The following is a 17,473-nucleotide window of genomic DNA, read 5'->3' on the forward strand; positions in this document are numbered from 1 at the left end:
GGCGAACAGGACTCCACTGGAGTCCGTGCTTACTCACACCCCCTTCGTTTCCACTGATCCGGGATTGCACGCAGGACCTGCCTCGCGTGTGCAGCTGTCCCGTCTCCCTTCAGCATTTGCGCTGTGGGGGGTTCTCGGTGATCGGTGCGGATTTAGCTGGGCTGCATCCTCTGGTCAGTGTGAGAAATGGCAGACGGCGGCAGAAGAGGGGCTCAGCTAGTCCCAGTGTCTCCGAAGATGAGGGGGGTGCCTGCTGGTTGTCACCCTAAAGGAGCAAGGCAGGGCTGCAGCCCAGCGAGCCCACCCCCTTCCCTCCCTCCCTTCTGTCTGCCTCCGTATTGTTCAAGAGTCAACTTTGTTTAAGGTGTGCAACTTGGTTTTTTTTTCTTGAGAGAGTGAGCTCCAGCGAGCGCACACTTGAGTGGGGGGAGGGGCAGAGGGAGAAGGAGAAGTGACTGAGCCACCCAGGTGGCCTGCTTGTGTTGGAGAGAGATGCACATGTGGGGGGGGGGACGAAGGGAGGAGGAGAATCCCAAGCCCACTGCCTGCCGAGCCTGACCTGAGGCTTGATCTCATGACCCTGAGATCACGACCTGAACTGAAATCAAGAGTTGGACACTCGACTGACCGCATCACCCAGGTGCCCCTGACGGGTTTTTTTGTTTGTTTGGTTTGGTTTTTGGTTTTTTTTTTAACGAGACCTGCCCTCTGGATGCCATTCAAGACAGAAGCCCTTTCTACAACTTGGTGTTTGGGTTTGATGTCTACACTGTGAAACAATCACAGTCAAGTAGGATACCTGTCACCTCCACATAGGAACGTTTTCCCCCCCGCATATCGAAAAAAAGTGTGAAACTTTCTCACCTTTTTATGTCCGAATATTTCCGTTGAGTGGATCTGTGCGTCTGGTTCATCCCTTTGTCTGCGGTGGGCACTGGGTTGTTCCACGTGTTGCCCTTTGCGAGCCGTGCTGCCGCGGCCGTGGTGCACGCACGCCTCTGCCCGGGTGTCCGATATACGCCTGGGAGCGGGACGCTGGCTCACAGGGTGGTTCTGTGTGTCACCTGTCGAGGACCCGCAGACCGTGCACAGCAGCTGGTGCGGCACTTGGCGCTCGTTCTTGTCGGGCAGTTTGAGTGGGTGGAGCCCCCCCCCGGGGGGGGCAGGTGAGCCCAGTTCCCCAGGTCCAGGAACAGCAAGGCAGGCTCTCCAGCAGGTGGTGAGAATCGGCCTCAACCGACTGAGTCTCTCCCCTGCCTTTGCCAGATCGCAGCATGCCTTCCGAGACACCCCAAGCAGAAGCGGGGTCTGCAGCGTGCCCCCACCTCTCAGGGGCACACCTGGGGAAAGGGAGCCTGGAGAAGGGGCCCGCGGGGGACAAGGAAGCCAAGGAGCACCAGTGGATCCGTCCCGACGCCCCGAGCAGGTGCTCCTGGAAGCTGGGCAGGCCGGTCAGTGACTCTCCGCATCACCACACCGCCCTGTAAGTGCCGGTTCCCGATTCCAGCCAGTTCCCGATTCCAGCCGGTTTGTCCGTTACCCTGAAGGGAGGAGCTGGTTCCCTGGAAGCCACAGAGCCGTGTAGACCTGAGGTGTGGTCCCCCCCTCGTAATCACTCTGGAGGGGTGGTGAGCTGGGGCGGGGGGCGCCGTGGGGACGAGCGGCCCGAGGCTCAGAGAGGCCAAGGCTTGTTTGCACTGTAGCCCAGCCCCTAGATCAGTGCCCAGCGGGAGCCGATGCTGAGTGGGTAATGGGATGTGCCCCAGTCACAGACGTGGAGTNGTGGAGCGACCGGTGGAAGGGAGGTTTCTAGCCCCGCTCCCCTGGCTGCTCCCCCGTGAGGGAGGCGAGCCTGCAGGTTTCCAGTCACGAGAAACACGCCTGCGCTTTTCTGCTTTAGGTGATGAACACTTGTGATCATGAGATACTTTCCTGCAGTGGGCTCTCTTCGTGGTTGGGCCGAGACCGTTGCGTGAGGAATTGTTAAGCTCCCTGTTGAGTATTTAGATGTTTGCAACGATCTCTTGTGAAACTATCAGTAGAAAACGGCATCTTTAACGAGAACCTATTGTAGGTGCAGGTCTGTCTGTGGGAAAGGAAACAACAGACAAAAGTCCCCGTCCCGTGATAAAACTGGAGTGCTCTAAGCTTTCTGTCCTTGGTGTCATCTCTGGAAGTAGAACAGATAAGGCAGAGAACATGCTCTCAGGTGTTTGATTTTTATCCCGTACACGCTGCTGTCTCAGTGCTTGGGATTCCCGGTTTGAACACCAGATGCAAGGGGTGGAGGGAGGTGCTGATAGTTAGGGATGTTAAAAATGTACAAATCCAGAAGCTGCAAACTTTAAACATGTCTCAGTCCCAAGAGCTGAGGAGGCACGTTGGCCGATGGCCGGACGGGAAGAACCCTCACTTCCCAAGCAAAGCGGAGCCGGGGACAGAAGGGCCGTGTGAGGCTGGGGCGTAGTTTCGGGGTGGGGGAGTGGGCAGCGGGGCAGCAGAGACAGACCCAGGTTCCTGAGGGCTCCGGAGGTCTAACTCGGAAAGGTGGGGTGGAAAGGATGCTCTCTTACTTGGGTTGTAAATAGTGTTACACCTGCACGTCCCATACTGGCCTGATTAACCCCCTTAAAAACCCATAAGGGGTCGCTGTCCCATGGGACGCTCGTTCCAGCTCAGGCCCACAGTTCCGAGGGTGTTGGGGCTGACCTGCTGGGAGAATGTAAGACCAAGGTGCCCCGGGGAGCTTCATGGTGAGGGCACAGGTGTGCTGGGGCTCGGTAGAGGAGGGGGCACGAGGTGCCTCGGGCCCTGTCTGGATGGGCAGAAGGTGCCAGCCGCACGGACACCTGGGGGATGGGATTCTAGATGGTTCCCAGGTGGAATGGGCTTGGGAGGACAGCCAGGGTGGGCGCAGCGGCGAGGGGAGGGGCAGACAAGCCCTGGTAAGGAGTACACTTTATCAGAAGTTGGTGGGGTTGCCCTCCTGACGCTTCCGGGCCGGTCCCTGCTCAGTTCTATCCCCGGCTCCTGATCACTTCACGTAAGCTTCTGTGGGAGAGGGGGTATGCCCCCAAGGCCTGGTGCTGAATCAGGAACCCCAAGTTCACCTGCCCAGATTAGCGGGGGACTCATCCTCCTTGCCCGCCTCAGTCCCTGCTGGGGACAGGATGATTCGGGGGCAGCTGTTTACCTCTGTCCCTTTGACAAGTTAATGAATCAACCCCCACCCTCCCCCAGAGGGCCTGGCCTCCCTCCAAGGCCAAGGCCGGGAGCCCTTTGCCCCCAGCCAGGCTTTCCCTTCAGCCCAGCACCTGGGAACTGCCTCTCTGCTGAGCTTGCCTCCGGCCTGCCCCGGGGTGTCCCTCTCCCTCTGAGCCTCCTGGAAGGCTGTGGTGGAGGCTGAGTTCCAGCTTGTCTGTGTGGGTGGAGGCCTGTTTGGGGTGCCCGGGGTGGAATGCTGCCGCCCTAGTGCCTCCGGACCCCCTGGGAAGCTGGGCCTGCTGGGGCTGGCATGGGGCAGGAGTCTGGTGCTCACAGGTTCCTGGAGCAGTGGGCACTGAAGTCTGAGAGCCCTGGAATGTATGTTAGACAGCCAAGGGCGTAGGAAGCTGTTGATTTCTCAAAGCTCAGGTCAGTGGTGCATATTCCCAGGTGAATATTCGTGCTCACATCCGTGGCGCAGACGGAAAGGGGGTGTGGAATTGGCATCAGTCCCCGTGGGTGAGGATGGAGGAAACTTCTCGGGGGCACTTCAGGAAATGTGCGTATCGTGGTTCGCACACATGCCAACTGGGCTGTCCACACCTGCCTGTCACCTGTCCCCAGGTGGAAGAAGGGGCAGAGGGAGCCAGTGACTAGAATGTGAAGGGGAACAGCTGGTCCATGATACGGAAACCCACACTGAGCTGGAGGTCCCCCTGGGAGTTCATCCTGACCTTGACCCCAAGGGCACCAGGGACTTCCCCGAGGTCTGTGTGGTTTTGTCTCGCCTGGTGCTTCACGCCGCCTGGGCCTGACATTCTCTGCACGATGCCAGGTGTCCGATACACACCCTTTGTAGCCACTGTCCCTGGCCTGGTGGGCAGACCAGCAGCCTGGGGGTCTGGGGGCTCTACGGTTGTCACCAGTTTGTTCATCAAGGAAAAGACGAGGAAAGGAGGAATCCTAGGGGTCGGGTTGAAAGAGGGAAGGAAGTAAGGGTCCCCAGAAAAGACCTTCTGAGCAGATCGCCCAGGACCTGGGGAAGTCAGTGCTGTTACTGCAACTTCTTATTTGGAAATAATGCAGCCGAGTAGCAGAAACCACACAGAGGTCCCGCGTCCCTGCCGCCCTGTGACACCGGCTCCTGCCGCCCAGGACATGACCTTGGCGCAGCTGACCACGAGCTGAGCTACAGACGGGTTCACTCCTGTCGGCTCGCGTGCGTCCTCACGTGTGTGTGCACACGCGTGTGTGAATGTGCCTGTGACCTTTCACCCTGCGCGAGGTTCGTGTCGTCACTCACATCCCAGTAAAGCAAGTTCTTTGATTTGCTTCTTGATTCACTTAAAACAACGCGCTGGACCGCCCAGCCCGGATAATCATGGACTCCTCTGTTTCAGGGCAAAATCCCCCCAAATCTTGCCAGATATCCTGAAGAAAATTGGGGATACCCCCATGGTGAGAATCAACAAGATTGGGAAGAAGTTTGGCTTGAAGTGTGAGCTCCGTGAGTACCTGGCGTCCTCTGTCCGGTGCTTGGCCCGGCGGTGGCTCGGTGGGCCCAGGGATGTGGGGGTGGACCCCTGGGACCCTCGTGAGGGGCAAAGGGGCCATGAAACAAGCTGGCTAGTGGATGTCCCAGGCCGTATCCGGCCCAGCAGGGGGACGTGTCGGCGTGACGGGGCCAGCCTGGGCAGGGCCTGAATGTTGGTCAGCTCGGATCCCTGCTTCAGTCAGCGCCGGCCTTCCCACGGGCTAGTTAGAATGACGCCAGTGAGTGATTCAAGTGTGGGACCTGGAAGGTTCCCAGGGCGCAGGCCTGCCAAACGGTCAGGCGTTTGGGAGCTCCCGCCCATCACCCAGGCGCACACTGGCCCACCAGGGGCGCTGCCTGGCTGTAGGGGGTAAGTCCGTCCGGTGATTGGATTTCAGAAATCAGGACAAACCGGGCAGGAGGCGGTGTGCCCATGTTACCGTAGGCCAGCCCATCCACCCTTCCTTTTACAAACTGTGTTTTGNCCCATAACGCTGGGATCACGCCCTGAGCCGAAGGCAGACGCTTAACCGCTGTGCCACCCAGGCGCCCCCACACTGCGTGTTTTTAAGAGATGGGAGGGAGCCCTTCCGCAGGAAAGAAGAGTGGAGATGGGGTCGGGGAGAACACAGGAGAGCCCTGTGTCCCTGGGTGAGGGGCTTCTCCCAGTGAGGAGGATGATGGGAGGCAGGCATGGAACATTTGCAGGTCCCAGTGGGACAGGGCAGGGCCGTGACCCAGGGGCCATCTGTCCTGCTTTAAGGGGGGTGTAGGGCTCACATCAGCCGTCTGCCGTATGTCCCACAAGTCTCTGTCGGGACTGTGCTCCCCCGCAGAGGCTTTTCCTGGCCCATCCACCCAGCAGGGGCTCCTCGGGGGCCTTGTTCTCCTTCACTCACAGCAGGTGGATGGGCAGGTGGGCGTTTCCCAGTGGGCCAGCCCCTCCTCCGGGCGCAGGCGGGAGGCAGGAATGGAGAGGGGCTGGTGTGCAGAACCAGCAAAGACTGTGCCTGCCCTCACTCCTGGCTGTGTCAGAGTACGGGGTTGCAGGGGGCATCAGGGATGGGTTGGGGGCGGGGGTCTCCTCCTCCCATGATTCATCCTCGGCTCCCAGTGGCCAAGTGCGAGTTCTTCAACGCGGGTGGGAGTGTGAAGGACCGTATCAGCCTGCGGATGATTGAGGACGCCGAGCGGGCTGGGACACTGAAGCCCGGGGACACCATCATTGAGCCGACGTCTGGGAACACTGGTGGGTGTTGGGACAGGCCAGGAGGGTCCCCCCGCCTGGGGCGACCTGCTGCTGCGTGCTGGCCTCTCCGGCCGGCCTCTTCCCTTGACCATTTGCTCAGCACCCGGTGTACGTGTCCGGGGTGGGGGCGGGGGCCCAGGACAAGCTGGAGGCGCCAGGCGTCATGTGCTGCTCTGTGGGCACGCTGGCCTTTGCATTTCTACCTCTGGCATTCCCTGCCCTGACGCCCTCATTCCGAGGCAGAAGGGGGTGACATCAGGCCCTTTTGGACTCCGGAATGCCGTCTCCTGGGCCTTCGTGGCTGCGGCACCGGTCACAGACATCTGGGGAGGGGCCTGGCGGGCGCCGCGGCCGTGTCTCACCCTGCGCCCTGTCCCCAGGGATCGGGCTGGCCCTGGCTGCTGCCGTGAAGGGCTACCGCTGCGTCATCGTGATGCCGGAGAAGATGAGCATGGAGAAGGTGGGGGCAGGGGTCCTGTCCCGGGGCCGCCCCTATGCGCCAGGCCTGGGGGAGACACAGGCCTCGGTGTCCTCTGCAGGTGGACGTGCTGCGGGCCCTGGGGGCGGAGATCGTGAGGACGCCCACCACTGCCAGATTTGACTCCCCCGAGTCTCACGTGGGAGTGGCGTGGAGGCTGTGGAACGAGATCCCCAACTCTCACATCCTGGACCAGGTGAGCCGGGGTCTGGGGGCAGGCGTGCCCTCAGAGGTGGGGGCCTCTGTCAGGGTGGGGGTGCCACACTGGCGGCAGGAGGGGCTGCAGAGGTGCCCGGCACGCTGGCGGCGGCGTCTCCCGGCCTGCTCAGGCACTGTGGCGGGTGGCTGGCTGCGTCAGCCAAGCCTTTGGCTCTCTGCCTTCTCTGCCGGCTTCGAGGGCTCAGCCCTGGGCCGCAACGGCCTGTGCAGTGGACCCCGGAGGTGCTCTGTACGGGTAAAACCATAAAAACCTTTCCACCGGAAGCTCCCTGCCTCCCTCAATTCCCTGTGGGTTCATTCGGAAAGCACAGGTATTTCGGGAGAGCTGGATTTAATGTTTTGTGCCTGGTGAGGCCCTAAAACTGCCCGTACCCCTGGCCGCTCTCAGCGGAGCTGCCGGGCTCCCCTCGGGCTCCGAGCTGCGTGCCTCCTGCCCTGCGGCGTCGTCCCTTCCGTGTGTCTGACGGCGTCGTCTTTCCGCAGTACCGCAACGCCAGCAACCCCCTTGCTCACTACGACAGCACCGCCGAGGAGATCCTGCAGCAGTGCGAGGGTGTGTACTTCCGTCCTGTCCCCCTGTCCGTCTTGACGGCACCTCCCCCTGCTCACCTGGGAGCGTGCGAGTCACTTACCCTCTCCTTGGTGAACTCCTATTCCTCCGTCAAAACCCAACTCAAATATCCCCTCTCTGTGACGTGCTCTCCAGAGCATCCTCCTAGAGAGGTTTTCTCCCTCATCGTGCTTTCTCGGGCGTTGCCTTTGCCTCTCCTCTGACACCTCGCAGATCATGTAGTCCTGTTCGTGTGCCCAGCATGTGTCCTCCAGACCTGCAGGGGTTCCTGAGTGCAGGGAACGTGCGTGTCCCAGCCCGGTGCTGGACGTGTCCCTGGGCTTCACGCCGTGGAAGGGCACTCGGCATCGAGCCCTGATCTGACCCGGGTGGTGGCCCCCGTGCTTGGTGTACTCTGTGTACGGACACGAGCTTCCTTGGAGCCTTTCCGCACTTTCAGAGCCAAGGTCCGGAGGGGCCGTGGCGGTACCTTCCGGTGGGCTGTTTCCCGAAGAGCCGTGAGGGAGACTCGGGGGCGATGGGCCCTGCTGGCTTCCTGCGTGGAATCAGGCTGGCGTGGGCTTGGGCACAGCCTCATTCAGGGCACGGGAGCCCGGCGGTGGGCCCTGGGCATTTGCTCGGCCTGCTTTTCCGCGTGAGAATGCTCTTGTCTGCAAAAGCGAGCCTGTGCCTCGGCACGCATGCCCGCGTGGACTTGTCTGCGGGTGTCTGAGTGGGCTGGGCTCGGGCCCAGCGCCGTGAGAGCCGGTGAGCTTTGAGCCGAGCCTGAGGGGTTCCTCCTGTCTCCTTTATAGTTCACCTTCCGCAGTCACGCCCCAAACCTGACCCGTAGGCCGCCCCTCAGCCTCCTGGTCCCCGTCCCCTGGGGCAGCCGCCGCAGCGAGTCCTGCCTGTGCCTCTGCATGCCCGCCCGGGGTTTCTGTGGCCGTGTGTCCGCCAGCCAGGCCCGAAATGCCCGCTGGGTCACTTGCTGTGAATGTTTTTTTAAAGATCTAGCATCATAATGAAAGGCTGTTGAAAGAGGAGAATAGTTTCTCTGGAACTTTTCCATAACCAGCCTTCATTTGTAGTTATGTTTTCACTCGTTAGTAAGCACGGAGGGGGGGGGACGCCTGGGGGGCTCAGTCGGTAAAGCGTCTGCCTTCAGCTCAGGTCCTGATCCCAGGGTCCTGGGATCGAGCCCCACGTCGGGCTCCCTGCCCAGTGGGGCGTCTGCTTCTCCCTTAGCCGCCCCCCCCCCGGCCCCAGTGCACTCTCTCTCGCAGATAGATACATACAATCTTAAAGATGCGTGCTGGGCTCGCTGGGTTATGGCCTGCGGGTGTTCTCCCTGACGCAGCTTCTCCCATCAGGGAAGCTGGACATGCTGGTGGCCTCGGTGGGCACGGGCGGCACCATCACGGGCATCGCCAGGAAGCTGAAGGAGAAATGCCCAGGGTGCAAAGTGAGTGACCCAGTGGCTGCGGACAGGCGGTGGGGGCATGCGGGCACCTGCCCTGCCCGGAGACGCAGGCCCCGACGCGGCCTCAACTGCAGCTGGAGGCGGAATCCCCAAGCTCTGGGCATCGGGCTCCCAGAGTGGCCTCTGCTTTAGAGCTGAAAGTTCCCCGTCCTGACACTCCTGCTTACGGCTTGTGTCCAGGACAGTGTGTGTGTCTGTACCTGTCCAGGAGTGGCCCATGACCTGTGCGCCCAAATGCTCTGGTGGGGGGACAGTTGGCTCGGGTGGCCTCCGAGGATTGCTGCAGGAGCTCTAAGCTCTCGGGCTCGGGTCCCGCGTGTGCCGCCCCTGGGGAGGTGTCTGGGCTTGGAGTTAAGTGTGGACCTGGGGAGGGGCTCGTTGGAACATCCAGGTGGGGGGTTCATTTCTCTGCCCGCTGTCCCCACAGGCACCAGCTGTCCCCATGGGGCAGTCAGGGCTCTCCTGGGGCGCCCTGCTCCTCAGGTGCTCCCCTGGGAGGCTCCCCCACCCCCATGCCATCCCCTCTGAGTGCCCTGGGGTGAATGTTTACCCTGGAATCTCCCCAACACTCAGGGCCTGAGTTCTTGGGTTTCCAGTTTGTCCTGAGGCCCGGGAATGAGGCCCATGCCCCAGGGCCCGATCTTTATCAGGCGCTTGCTTGGGGCCGGATCGGCCACCCCAATGAAAGCCAGGCGTGGCCAGACAAGACCTCCGCCCACCTCCGGCCCTGCGGCCGCCCCCTCTGCAGATCATCGGGGTGGATCCCGAGGGCTCCATCCTCGCAGAGCCCGAGGAGCTGAACCAGACGGAGCAGACCCTGTACGAGGTGGAGGGGATCGGCTATGACTTCATCCCCACGGTGCTGGACCGGACGGTAGGTAGAGCCAGGCCGCGTCCCCTGCGGGGTTCCAGCCCTCGCGGACGTGCATCCTCGAACCGGCTTTCCCATGGAGGGGGAGCGGGAAAGTGAGCACCGCGCAGGCAGGTGGGCAAAGCGTGGCCTTGGCGGTCAAGGCTGGTTAGCAGGCGGCCCCTTATCAAGTGTGTGCCGTGGCCTGCTGGGCAGAGACGCTGACGTGGCCGGTGGCACAGATCCAGCTTTGTGTGCACACCAGGCCCCCGCAGAGGGAGGGAGCTCCAGGTGCTTAGGGCAGGTGAGCCAGCTGAATGAGAAGGGCCCCGGACAAGGCGCTTTAGAGGGAGCTTAGAGGGTGCTTCCATCTGAGGGGTCTAGAGTGACCTGGCGGGGACATACGGCAGTGCTGGGGGCTGGACGACAGTTCTAGTTGCCAGAGGCAGAACGTGTTGGACCAGGGAGAGGGAGAAAGTGCCAGGTTTTACACGTGAGAATCCCATACCACACGTGGGGCCAGGCCGCGTCCGTTGAGGGTCACGGTCTCCCGCACCAAGGGCATCTGTGAGGTGATACACACGGCGGTGGGCCGCGCCCCACCTCACCAGGGCCCGAGCCCTCCAGAGCCTTTGGCGTGGGTCCTGTCTGCAGGTGGTGGACAAGTGGTTCAAGAGCAATGACGAGGAGTCCTTCACCTTCGCCCGCATGCTGATTGCACAGGAGGGTCTGCTGTGTGGTGAGTGGGGCGCGGGCACCGGGGTGCACGTTTGCCGTCTGCCCACTTCCGGTCCAAACGCATAAGACACCTCGTCCTGAGGCTGCGGGACCGCGGCGGCTGTGCTTCTCTGGTGCCGTCCGCCTGCCTGCCCTTCGGGGGGCCATCGTTTTCACGGGCGAGGGCAGGAGGCCGCGGGGCGGGTGCCCTTCCGGAACGTGGCCAGAGCTCTGGGTCAATGTTTCTGGGTCCCTAGGATCCACATGCTTTGTGTTCTGTGTTGAACGGTCTGAGAACAGGGGTGTGGCAGACCAAGAAGGGACAGAGCGTGAGAGGTGAGGGGCCTGGGGACATAGCAGTCCCCAGTAGCTTGGCAGGAAGAGGAAGTAGCCGCTGCTGTCGTGCTTCGGCCGTCGTAGGCAGTGGGGTCTGGCCGTGAGATGGGCGTCTGCCTCCCACCTGGCGCCACCGTGAGACGTGTCTTGGCAATGCCATCAGCCATGCAGGGGTATTTGGGGGCGAGGCCAAACCTCTCAGGACACTTGTGTTTTCAGTCAAACCCAGCACTGACCTTGGAGGCGGGGGGTTCACCATCGACTGGGGTCCCCGGCCGGGACAGGGTGCTGGGAACGCCCTGGAGAGGCTGCAGGGTGTCCGTCACACGGGCCTCCGGGGGCAGAAGGCGGTGGGAAAACACTCCTCGCCAGCTGTCCGCTCTCGCAGCCCCCAGGGTCCCCAAGGGAAGCAGCTTGATTTCGATCCCCGGGGACTTAGGGACAGAGGGGACGTGCAGTGCACCTGCTCTGTAAAACCCTGCTGTGGGGTCTCTGGGTTTCCCTGGGGGGAGGGTTGAGTGATGAAAGCCCAGGCGGATGAGAAGCTCAGTGGGTGAGAGAAGAAGGCAGGGTGCAGTGAGAAGTGGGGTCCCCTCCCTGCAGAGGCAGCCACTGTTGACGGTTCCCCAGGACCCATCCAGAGCAGGTCCGGGCACGCACGCACGTGCACACTCACTGACCCACTCCGCAGGTGGCAGTGCGGGCAGCGCCGTGTCGGTGGCCGTGAAGGCTGCCCAGGAGCTGCAGGAGGGCCAGCGCTGCGTGGTGATCCTGCCCGACTCCGTCCGCAACTACATGTGAGACGCGCCCCTCGCCCTGCTCGCGTCGCCCCGTCCTTCCGAATCCAGCGCTTCCCCAGGTGCTCTCGTGGCCCGCCGCCGGGCCTCCCCTGACCTCTGACAGCAAAAAGTGGGAGGGAGGGGGTCCGCAGGACCCCGGCAGGTTCTGCCTCCACCCTCCTGGCCCTTGGGTTCCCCTCCATGTGTCAGGAGTTCACGGTTTTTCAGCCTGTCTCATCCCTACCTTGGGTCGTCTAGAAGCATTTAAAGTCTGGGCCTGACAGATCAGCCGAGGGAGGGTGAGGATGATGCTACCCTCCCCCACTCGCCCCGCAGCTTCATCCTCCCTCTGGCTGAGGAGATCCCTGGCTGGGGTCACATGGCCCCTTAGCATCTGCTGTGGAATGTCTGACCAGTGGCCTCCGAGGCCCCTTCAGGCCCGATGGTGCGAGCGTTTGTGCACTTTGTGTCCCGGCTCTGAAGCCCGTAGGTCCTGCTGGTGGCTTCTGGGCTGATGGCTCTGCTTATGGGCCCAGTTGCTCTGCAGCAGGATTCGGGGGGGGGGCAGGGATCTAGAGACCCCCCCCAACCCACCAAACCCTCACAATATCCCCCACAGCCCGGGAGCCGTGGGGTACGCATCTCTGGTGCATTCAGCTGCTCCTTGTGGGGACGCCACGTTGGTTTCCCGGGGTGGGGTGATTCATGTCTGGGTTCCTGTTGCCACATTGCCTGGAGCTGGGCTGCCTACCTACCCACTAAGAATGCCTGACCCCCATGAGCTTGGCGGGCCTGTTGTGTGTGAGAGCGTGTGGATGGTAAAATCCGAAGGAGAGAGAAGATAGGAGAGAAGGGTCGGGCGTGAGAGGTGAAGGTGTGAGAGCTGGGGCGGGTGTGAGGTGGCCCGGTGAGAGGTGAAGGTGAGAGGAGGGGTGGGGGTGAGAGGTGAAAGAGATGAAGGTGTGAGAGGAGGGGCGGGTGTGAGAGGAGGGGCGGGTGTGGGCCATGTGTAGGTGTGTCATGGAGATGGTCAGATGGGGGCTGGAGCAGGTCGTCTAGCTCAGTGTCCTGCCCGCCCGGCGGCGGGTCATGTGCTCGCCGTTCTGGGCGCTCTGGCTGCCTGCTCAGGGCAGGTTCCGTGGCGGGAAGCCCGTGGCGGGGCTGCTGTTCCTCACCCTCAGGAGGACCGTGCTCGCTTTGTGCCTCTCCCGGAGTGACAGGATGGGGCCTGGGGAAGATGGCCCCGGGAGCCACGAGGGGCCTGCTGGCTCAGGTCTGGGGACAGAACCTCCCGTGCCCTGTGCTCCTTCAGACAGAGACATAGGTCGCTGCTTGACCAGGTGCCCCCGTCAGGTCCCTGCTGGGGTCTCCCAGGTCTGCCCTCCGGGCCTCGCCCTGCAGCCTCAGCCACGTGGGGTCTCTGCTGGACCATGGCTTTCTGAGAGCTCACCGTGTCCCCCTCCATGTGGGCGGAGGGAGGGGTGGTGAGACCCTCCGTCTGGACCCTGGTGACTTCCTGATGCCCGCAGGTCCAAGTTCCTGAGTGACAAGTGGATGCTGCAGAAGGGCTTCCTGAAGGAGGAGGACTTCATGGTGACCAAGCCGTGGTGAGGACCGCCCTCTGAAGTCCCCCATGTGGCCGCAGGACACGTGCTCCTGGCACCCAGGGCACCTTGCTGTGGCCCACAGCTGCCTGGCCATCTCTGCGGCCTCCCAGTGTGACGACCCTCGCAGTGGCCCCATCTGTGCCCGCCTCCCGCCTCCCAGTTCACGGCCCGCCCTGCTCTCCCGCAGGTGGTGGCACCTCAGAGTTCAGGAGCTGAGCCTGTCGGCGCCGCTGACCGTGCTGCCCACGGTCACCTGCGAGCACACCATCGAGATCCTGCGCGAGAAGGGCTTCGACCAGGCGCCCGTGGTCGACGAGTCAGGGTCAGTGTCTGCCACCCCCATCCAGGGCTGCGCTCCGCACTCCGGGACGGGGCAGCCGCAGGGACCCATGTGGACAGGGCGGCGGTGGCCACTGTGCATACAGCTGTGCCGAGCAGTGGGTGGCCCGATGGACGTGGGCCCCCTGAGCACCCTCCGGGGCGGGGAGCCGGCCACGTTAACTGCTGCGGTGCGGGGCCGCTCTCGCCCTACCGCGCTGTCGCCGTGCACACAGAGGCGGGTGGTGGAGGACACGTCCAGCCCTGCAGGCCACGCAGGTGCGCACAGATGACGCGCGTGCCCAGCTCCGAGACTATCCCAGTGCCAGCCCCCAAAGTCCCTGTCCCGGGGACAGCGAGTTGGTTGGCCTGGACAGTGGTCAGGATGGAAGCACCCAGGGGACCCACTGGTTTGCAGTCTCTGCGGCACGTAGGCCCAGCACGTACTGGGTGAATGCTAAGAGCATTTGCACGCTTGGCCGAAGGGCACCCTCCGATGCTGAGGGTGGGTGTGGGCATATTCTGCCTGGGGAGGGAAGGGGTGCCCACCTTGACCCCTGACCCTGTCCCCTGCTTCCCAGGGTGATCCTGGGGATGGTGACCTTGGGGAACATGCTGTCGTCCCTGCTCGCCGGGAAGGTCCAGCCGTCAGACCAAGTTCGGAAAGTCATCTACAAGCAGTTCAAACAGGTACGAGCGCCGCGGGGCTCAACTGTAGGCTCCGCCTCGAAGGCAGGGCGCCACGCAGCCTGCACGTCGGGACGGGGCGGCCACCCCGGCGGTCAGGAGCAAGCCGGGCCTCTGTCAGCACGACCGTGCCCGTAACATGGGGCCCGTGCCCTTCCTGGGCGCGCTCATGAGGAATACCTGGCAGGCCCAATTTTCTAGCGAGAACTGGAACATTCAAGGAGACGCGACGGGGCTGGGGGGACCCCGGGGGGGCGTCCTGAGACCGTGATGGGCCCCTCAACAGGCGGGGCAGAGCACGCTGCTCTCCGAGGCCCTGAGGTGGCAGACTCGGGCGTCCCCTCTCCCTGGGCCCCGCGCCGTTTCAGGAGCGCGTCGGCCTCCAGCTGGCAGCAAGAGGAAGGTGGGCTGTTGGTTGTGCGGCTCGGGAGAGGCCAGGGGTCAGGCCCAAACCGGGGCTGAATGTGCTGCCCCACCCCCCGCTGCAGGCTCTCCAGAATCTGAGTATTTCTCCCATTTCCACCACCTCTCGGGCCCTGCAGAGCCCCCCTCCCGCCAAGCTGCCCCCGGGAGAGGGCCCCAGCCTGGACCACCCCTGCTGGAACTCCCCCCCCGCCCCACTCCTCCGAGTCCGCCTGTCCTGCCTCCTCCAGCCGTGAGCACTCCCGCTGCCAGCGCTCCCGGGGCCTTCCCGCCTCACCCCTCCTGCTGGCCTCTGCGCAAACAGCCCTCGTGGCCCCCCAAGCCACTGCCCCCGTCACACCCGAGAGCACCTAGCACACGAGTGTGCTTCCTGTGTGAGCCCCCTTAGCCCGGCGTCACACATGAGTGTCTGGCCAGCCTGGCTGAGCACTGGCAACCTGTCCACAGTCCCATTGCCACCTGCTGTTGAGTTTCTTCCCATCTGTCTCTGGACGTGTAACTGCCACACGGTGGGCACGTTCCACACGTCTCATGTCACAGTTCATGACACCATCACCAGTCACCCCGAGGGCTTCCCGCACTCCTCCCTGACCCCCAGCACCGTGGGAGCTGTGCACTTCCTGCCCCCACAGGTGGCATGTGTGCCACAGCCTCGCTTGTGCCAACGCCGTGCGCGCCACGTGTCCGGCTGCTTTCCCACAGCATAGTGTTTGGTCATCCGTCCGTGGTGGGCCGCACACCGTCTGTCCCCTTCCCGCTCCATTGCATCTTGGGCCTTTTGGGGTTGATCTGTGGTCGCCTGGCCCCTTCCTCGGGGAGTGGCTATACCCATGCCACGAGCTTCCGTGAGCCAGCGTGCTTCCTCTGCCTGTCACTGCTGGGGGGTCTGCTCTGATGGTGGCTTCGGTTTTCCGTGCGTGTTCTCAGGCTGACAGAGTTGGTGGCCGCCACCTGATGCCCAAGTCTGTTTTGTTCCGTCCCTCAGAGGCCAAGTCAGACATTGTGGCACGCCTTGACCTTCAGAGCGTGGCCAGGGCCCGGGCCCCCGTGAGCTCTGCTGCTTTCAGGACCGTCAGGGTCTCTGTGTGGGGACTTCAGTGTCCTGCCACCGAGATGCTGGACAGGGCCGGCAGGACGAAACATGAAGCGCCCACCGTGGGCCTGCTCCTCTCCGTGTGCCAAGGGGCTGGTGTGAGGGAGGCAGGATGTCTTCCTCCTCCAGGGGTTGAGGCTTCCATCGAGCACGTCCGGTCTTGAGGAGAATGCAGGGACCACAGGGTCAAACCTGGGTGGGACCCATCTCCTGGGCACACCGCTCAGCCCGGTGCTGGCCCTTCCTGCTGCCCCACTGGGGCCTGGGCACCGGCAGTGAGCCACGGCGGCCTTACCACCTGGCTCCTCCTGACCCCTGTGGTCTTTTTGGCCACATCCAGCGTCTGACCCACCGAGCGCGTTCGGGGGCAGCTGGTTTCCGTAGACCAGCGCCGCTGTGTGCGGTTCAGCGGTGTGGGCCGACCCTTTCCGCCCAGCCCCGTGAGCATGTGGTCTTCTCACGGGGAGATCGCCCCCGTTACCAGACTCCACTAGGAAGGGCGCCTGGTGATTTGGAAATCACCCTGGGGTTTGTCCAGCTCGCGTCTGAGGAGGAGACCCCTTGCTGCGCCCCTCCCAGGGGACTGACGGCCATGGAGGCCATGGGGACAGGACTCTCCGGGTCCATAAAAGACCTGTCACAGAAAGACAAATGCTGCATGATTCCACATATACGGGATATTTAAAACAGTTAAAATCATGAAGTCAAAGAATGAAGTAATGGTTGTAATGGTTGCCAGGGGCTAAGGGGACAGTAAACAGATGACCCGAGTGCTGTGGCTAACACCAAGTGACCCTTGGGCTGGGCCGCTGGCGCCCCGTCTGGGACACCCCTTCTGAGAACCTTGCAGCGTGACCAGGTGGTAGGAGGGTCCCACCGTTGGCGTCTCTGGCAGCGCAGGGGAGGGCTCCCTCCACTCTCCAGATTGTCACCTCACAGTGTCACCTCACTCTCCCTCTGGGCCATTTAAAACCGGAAAGATCTTTCAAAGGGAATTGTGGCCTCAGATGAGTTCGGCTTGTGGAGAGGTCACCTTCCATCTGCGCGAACATCATCTCCCGGGGAGGGGGAGGTGTCTGTCCGTGGAGTGCTGGGAACGAGGCCCCCGACAGCCAGGGAGGCCCAATCCATGGAACAGCCTCCTCAGACTGATTTCTAGAGGAACGTAGGGACGAAGACTGAGACCATTTAGGCCTTTCATTGATAGCAAACATCTTTCCTCTGGACCTGTGGTCACTGGACTTCGGGGTCCTAGGCGGTTGGGCTGAGGAACCCCATTTCAGGTCTTTCCTGAGGTGTGAGCTGGGTGTTGGCCATGGGGGGAGGGGAAGAGGGTCCGGGCAGCCCTTCCTGAGCGGGTGGGCCCACCTAGACCAGGGCACTGGGTCGACTGGTGGTGAACTGTGGAGTGAGTGGGGTGAGGGCCTGGAGACGGGGGCCACCATGGGCCGGCCTTGTTCCCTCCCAGTGAGGACCAGGGTCTCCATGTCACGGCTAGTCTTCCAATCCCCCCATCCTGATTTTCCTTCCTGGTTCTTCTGTCCGTTCTATATTCCCTAAATTCTCTTTCCCATCTTGTCAGAAACATGCTTCCCATGAAGTTGCGTGTAGGCAAGTCACTCGGATTTACCTTTGAAGGGTGGACCCAAATGCCTTTTTTCTTTCTTCAAGTTCTCATCGTCTGTCTTGAGCAGACGGCGCAGCGTGAGTTCCCACATCCCCCCTTCTCCGCGTGGTGTCCTGTAAGTCTTGCACTGGTGTCAGTTTGCTGTGACGGATGACCGGTATGCCACTGTTAGTGAGTTGAGGGCTAGTTGAGGTGGGGGTTCCGCCTTTGTCTTCTATGGCTCTACGGGTTGTGACAAGTGCGTCCATTCCAGCATCCCACAGAATAATACTGTGTGTAAACCCCCCCACTCCACCTATTTGTCCCTAATTTTTTTTTT

At 62.3% G+C, this 17,473-nt stretch overlaps 1 protein-coding gene across 3 annotated transcripts in view; it reads left to right on the forward strand.

The window, feature by feature from the left end:
* The first annotated feature begins 1,247 nt into the window (after positions 1–1,247).
* The window catches only part of CBS (cystathionine beta-synthase), a 22,376-nt gene continuing 6,150 nt past the window's right edge, over positions 1,248–17,473 (forward strand). For 2 of the 3 annotated variants that reach the window (XM_011228960.3, XM_002922448.4), the window contains exons 1-13: positions 1,275–1,483; positions 4,605–4,711; positions 5,853–5,987; positions 6,368–6,447; positions 6,527–6,661; positions 7,168–7,237; positions 8,608–8,699; positions 9,466–9,591; positions 10,222–10,306; positions 11,312–11,417; positions 12,929–13,006; positions 13,194–13,328; positions 13,906–14,014. In XM_011228960.3, the coding sequence (XP_011227262.2) occupies positions 1,275–1,483; positions 4,605–4,711; positions 5,853–5,987; positions 6,368–6,447; positions 6,527–6,661; positions 7,168–7,237; positions 8,608–8,699; positions 9,466–9,591; positions 10,222–10,306; positions 11,312–11,417; positions 12,929–13,006; positions 13,194–13,328; positions 13,906–14,014 (1,467 nt within the window). Of the gene's footprint in view, positions 1,484–4,604; positions 4,712–5,852; positions 5,988–6,367; positions 6,448–6,526; positions 6,662–7,167; positions 7,238–8,607; positions 8,700–9,465; positions 9,592–10,221; positions 10,307–11,311; positions 11,418–12,928; positions 13,007–13,193; positions 13,329–13,905; positions 14,015–17,473 lie in introns of all 3 variants that reach the window. The other variant, XM_019803002.2, reaches the window with a different exon arrangement.

Source organism: Ailuropoda melanoleuca, chromosome 1 (assembly GCF_002007445.2).
Source record: "Ailuropoda melanoleuca isolate Jingjing chromosome 1, ASM200744v2, whole genome shotgun sequence".
NCBI lineage: Eukaryota > Metazoa > Chordata > Mammalia > Carnivora > Ursidae > Ailuropoda > Ailuropoda melanoleuca.